Genomic DNA, 5,663 nt, shown 5'->3' with positions numbered 1-5,663 from the left:
GCATGTGGGATCCTCCCAGACCGGGGCGCGAACCCGGTTCCCCTGCATCGACAGGCGGACGCGCAACCACTGCGCCACCAGGGAAGCCCATGTAGTATGCTTTTATGTTAATTTGTATTTGGTAATTTGGGATATGACTTAAAATAGATGGTAATAAGTTTATTTCATTTTGATTTTATAGAAATGTTGATGAGTAAAGATGTTATTATCTGTTGAGATTAAATATATAATTAGTTTTAATCTTTTGAAATTTAAGTGATTTCACCAATATTTTGTAAGGTTTTTTTCCCCCCTTTAAATAAGAGTCTCCTGGAATATCTGCTATTAGGAAAATTCTTACATTTTTATGATTTATTTTTTGAGGAATTTAATGAAGATTTTTGTCAAACTTGAGTTCCTTCTAAAGTAACACGTTTAGTTAGGAAGGGAAAAAAATAATTTAGAAATGAGAAAAAAATTGAATTACTGCTATATAATAACCTTAACTCCTTCTTTTTGAGGTTATATTGCCAGATTACTAGTGAAACCATAACTATTATGTTATTATTTTAAGTGGTTACATAAAGTATCCCCAAGACTGGCATGTGAAAAGATATTTTTGAGTTTGCATTGGCTTCCTTTTTTGTTCTCTACTCTAGAGTATAATAAAATAACAGGCATACCTCAGATATTGCAGGTTTGGTTCCAGACCACCCCAATAAAGTGAATATTGCAATAAAGTGAGTCACACACACTTTTTGGTTTCCCAGTGTATATTAAAGTTATGTTTACACTATACTGTAGTCTATTAAGTGTGTAATAACATTATGTCTAAAAAAATGTACATACCTTAATTAAAAAATACTTTATTGCTAAAAAATGCTAACCATCATCTGACAATGCAGGGTTGCCATAAACCTTCAATTTGTAAAATTCATTTTCTGAAAAAACTCAGTATTCCCAAAGTACAATAAAATGAAGCACAATAAAATGAGGTATGCCTGTAGTTTGTAAGGCTTTTGTTGCTATATGGAATATACTACTACAAAAATTTAACTTCTACTCTTATAAATCATCAGAATTGGAGCCTGGTTTATAAAGTTAGGGTGACATTTAGAACTTTGAGAAGTCAGTTCTTTTATAAATATCCACAAAGACCATGGGTACTAAATAAGCCATAATAGTTTTAGGTATTCTAATTGGCGGAGGTATGTGGGAAGAATCCCACTGTTTCCCACCTTTTATAAGTAGGATTCTGGTTTATAGAAATATTAGCCTGCTCTTTTGATAAACGTAAAAGTCTATCAAAAGTTATATAAAAGTTTAAATATGATTAAAATAAATTAGTCGTAGAGAATTCCCTGGAGGTCCAGTGATTAGGACTCTGCCCTTCCAGCTGCAGTGGGTGCGAGTTCAACCCCTGGTCGGAGAACTAAGATCCCACAAGCCGCACTGTGCTGCCGAAAAAAAGAAAATTAGTCATAGATACTTGCAATGTAACACCTACCTTCATAATCAGTTTAAATTTTTCTATAATTTATACTTCTTACTAGTAATTATAAAATTTTTTTTTGGCCTGCAGGCCAGGTTTCTATACTTTTTACTTGTATGACTGGTAGTAACTTTTCAAAAGTGCTTCTTGAATAACCTTAGTGAGTATATTTTTAAAATGTGATATTTTGCAGAAAGCTGTTGCTGTTACTTTAACAAAAATCTGTTCTTTCTTATTAGAAAAGAACAGATGTATGATGCCCTTTATTGACATTCTTAAGCATTTATTAATATTAGGCAACATTAGTTCCTTTAAGAATCTAAACTTATCTTTCCTTAGAAACTTTTGAAGCCCCAATTTTTTTCTTCTGCTGTCATATTGTAACTATAGAAAAACCATTTCTGGTCTCTCTACTTTGGATTCCTGCAGCACTGCTTTTGGATATTCTTTTAGGGAGAATTAACTATTCTCCCTAATTTAGCTATAATATAAATGCATCATTCACTTCAAAGAAAGTATTAAATAACTCTTATGTGTAGATATCATGGGGAATAAAGAGATGAATGTAATATGGTTTTTGACCTTAAGAAGCTTATAACCTATTTTTTAAAAAATATTTCTTCTGGGGTACACTATTCTAGTATTCCTAACTTTTCTGGATCTGTAGATATTAATTGCTATTTGGAACTTTTTTCCCTATTTAAAAAAATTCTAAACTGTGTCTCAACTTTATTCTACTTTTTGAGAATTATAATTTAGTTCCTTGTTTAATTTTATCTTGTTATTATAGGTGACTTCATCATACATTTTATTTATGTTTAAGTTCTGTGTTTCTGTGAGTTTAAAATTGTCTTTATTTTATTATTATTTTTTTTAATTTTTAAAAAAATTTTATTTATTTATTTATTTTTGGCTGCGTTGGGTCTTCGTTGCTACGTGCGGGCTTTCTCTAGTGGTGGCGAGCAGGGGCTACTCTTCCTTGTGGTGCGCGGGCTTCTTATTGTGGTGACTTCTCTTGTTGCAGAGCATGGGCTCTAGAGCATAGCCTGAGTAGTTGTGACGCACGGGCTTAGTTGCCCCGCAGCATGTGGGATCTTCACGGACCAGGGCTCGAACCCGTGTCCCCTGCATTGGCAGGCGGATTCTTAACCACTGCGCCACCAGGGAAGCCCCTAAAATTGTCTTTATTTCTTTGCTTTGAACCATTGTTAGTCCGTCAGTCCCTCCCTCCCTTCCTTCCTTCCTTCCTCACTCCCTTTCTCCCCAACACCTTCTTCTCTCCCTCCCCCTTTCTTTCCTTTTTGTTTCTTTCACCTATTTCTGAACTTAAATAATAGAAAAGGGAAAAAAATACTAAAGGATGTATGTATGTACATATGTGGCTCTCCAAACTGAATCTAATTGTGGTGTCCTTATTTTACTAGCTCTCTTGCATGTTTTCTGAACCAGAACTTGGATTCATGTGTAGTAGATAGCTTTCTTTTATTTTTTTATTATTTAGTTGTTAATGATATATATTACACTAAGAATCATTATAAAATTTGAGAATAGTATTCTTTGATTTGCTTAGATTTAGCACTAAAAGGAGTATAATATTTACTGAACATAATACTAACCTGACTGCCAGCCTCTCATGCCCCCCGCACCATTTTTTTAATCTCTTGTGTTTTTCTTTATTTTTTTTTTAAATTATTGAAGTATAGTTGACATACAGTATTGGTTTCAGGTGTACAACATAGTGATTCAACATTTACATGCATTACAAAATGATCTCCACAATAAGTATAGTAACCATTTGTCACCATACAAAGTTATTATAATATTATTGACTATATTCCCCATGCTGTACACTATATTATATCCCCTCAACTTATTTATTGTGTCACTGGAAGTTTGTACCTTTTAATCCCCTTCACCTATTTCATCCATTCCCCAACTCCCGTCCCCTCTGGCAGCCACCAGTTTGTTCTCTGTATCTGTGAGTCTGTTCCTGTTTTGTTTTGTTTGTTCCTTTGTTTTGGTTTTTAGATTCCACATATAAGTGAAATCATTTGGTTTTTGTCTTTCTTTGCCTGACTTATTTCACTTAGCAAAATACCCCCTAGGTCCATCCATGTTGTTGCATATGGCAAGATTTCATTCTGTTTTATGGCTGAGTAATATTCCATTGTATACATAAATACATACCACATCTTCTTTACCTATCTATGGGTGGACACTTGCTATTGTAAATTATGCTGAAATGAACACAGAGGTGCATATATCTTTTCAAATTAGTATTTTTGTTTTCTTCAGATAGAAACCCAGGAGTGGAATTGCTGGATCTTCTGCTATTTCTATTTTTATTATTTGAGCCAGCTCCATACTGTTTTCCATCGTGGCCACACCAATTTACATTCCCACCAACAATGTATGAGGGTTGCTTTTTCCTCCTTGCCAACACTTGTTATTTGTTGTCTTTTTGGTAATGGCCATTCTGACAGGTGTGAGGTGATATCTCATTGTGATTTTGATTTGCTTTTCCCTGATAGTGATATTGAGCATCTTTTCATGTGTCTGTTCGTCATCTGTATGTCTTCTTTGGAAAAATGTCTATTCAAGTTCTCTGCCTATTGTTTAATCAGATTGCTTGGTTTTTTTGATATTGAGTTGTGTATGTTCTTTGGATATTTTGGATATTAATCCCTTATTCGATATATCATTTGCAAATATCTTTTCCCACTCAGTAGGTTACCTTTGTGTTTTGTTGTTGGTTTCCTTATCTGTGCAAAAGCTTTTTAGTTTGATTAGTCCCATTTGTTTATTCTTGCTTTTGTTTCTTTTGCCTGAGGAGATAGATCCAAAAAGACATTGCTAAGACTGATTTCAAGGGTTTATTGCCTATGTTTTCTTCTAGGGGTTTTATAGTTTCAGGTTTTATACTTACGTCTTTAATCCATTTTGAGTTTATTTTTGTATATGGTATTTGATACTTTTGCATGTAGCTGTCCAATTTTCCCAACAATATTTATTGAAGAGACTGTCTTTCTCCACTTTATATTTTTGCCTCCTTTGTCATAGATTAATTGACTATAAGCATGGGCTTATTTCTGGGCTCTGTTCTGTTCCATTGATCAATGTGACTGTTTTTGTGCTAGTACAATACTATTCTGATTACTATAGCTTTGTAGTGTAGTTTGAACTCTGGGAGCACAGTAACTCTGGCTTTGTTCTTCTTTGGCTGTTTGGAGTCTTTTGTGGTTCCTACCAGTTTTAGGATTATTTGTTCTAGTTCTGTGAAAAACGCCCTTGGTATTTTGATAGGGATTGCACTGAATTTGTAGATTGCTTCGGATAGTATGGACATTTTAACAATATCATTTCTTTTAACCCATGGTCATGGTATATCTTTCCATTTATTTGTGTCATTATCAATTTCTTTCATCGGTATCTTATAGTTTTCAGAGTATAGGTCTTTCACCTTCTTGGTTAAATTTATTCCTAGCTATTTTATTCTTTTTGATGCAATTATAAATGGGATTGTTTTCTCTTTTTTTCCCTTTCTGCTACTTCATTATTAGTGAATAGAAATGAAACAGATTTCTGTATATTAATTTTGTATCCTTCAACTTTCCTGAATTCATTAATGAGTTCTAAAAGTTTTTTGGTGGTGTCTTTAGGGTTTTGTATATACAATATCATGTTATCTGCAAATAGTGACAGTGACTTCTTCCTTTCCAATTTGGATTATTATTATTTTTTTAATAGAGCAAGTCAGTAGAGCAACTGCTCCTAATCTCTTTATTTTTATTTATTATTATTTTTTTGAACTTAATTTATTTTTTTATACAGCAGGTTCTTATTAGTCATCAGTTTTATACACATCAGTATATACATGTCAATCCCAATCTCCCAATTCATCACACACACCCCCAGCCACTTTCCCCCCTTGGTGTCCATACGTTTGTTCTCTGCATCTGTGTCTCAATTTCTGCCCTGCGAACCAGTTCATCTGTACCATTTTTCTGGGTTCCACATATATGCATTAATATACGATATTTGTTTTTCTCTTTCAGACTTACTTCACTCTGTATGGCAGTCTCTAGATCCATCCACATCTCTACAAATGACCCAATTTCGTTCCTTTTTATGGCTGAGTAATATTCCATTGTATATATGTACCACATCTTCTTTATCCATTCATCTTTTGATG

The 5,663-nt window shown here is 33.6% G+C and overlaps 1 protein-coding gene across 5 annotated transcripts in view; it reads left to right on the top strand.

Moving 5' to 3' along the window:
- The window catches only part of LNPK (lunapark, ER junction formation factor), an 84,244-nt gene that overhangs the window by 36,155 nt on the left and 42,426 nt on the right, over positions 1 to 5,663 (top strand). For 3 of the 5 annotated variants that reach the window (XM_055088687.1, XM_055088692.1, XM_055088695.1), the window contains exon 9: positions 5,527 to 5,607. The exons of the other annotated variants lie outside the window; for them this stretch is intronic. In XM_055088687.1, the coding sequence (XP_054944662.1) occupies positions 5,527 to 5,607 (81 nt within the window). The remainder of the gene's footprint in view (positions 1 to 5,526; positions 5,608 to 5,663) is intronic. 5 annotated transcript variants of the gene reach the window in all.

Source organism: Physeter macrocephalus, chromosome 2 (genome assembly GCF_002837175.3).
Source record: "Physeter macrocephalus isolate SW-GA chromosome 2, ASM283717v5, whole genome shotgun sequence".
Lineage (NCBI taxonomy): Eukaryota > Metazoa > Chordata > Mammalia > Artiodactyla > Physeteridae > Physeter > Physeter macrocephalus.
This window is presented reverse-complemented; position numbering and strand designations above follow the sequence as displayed.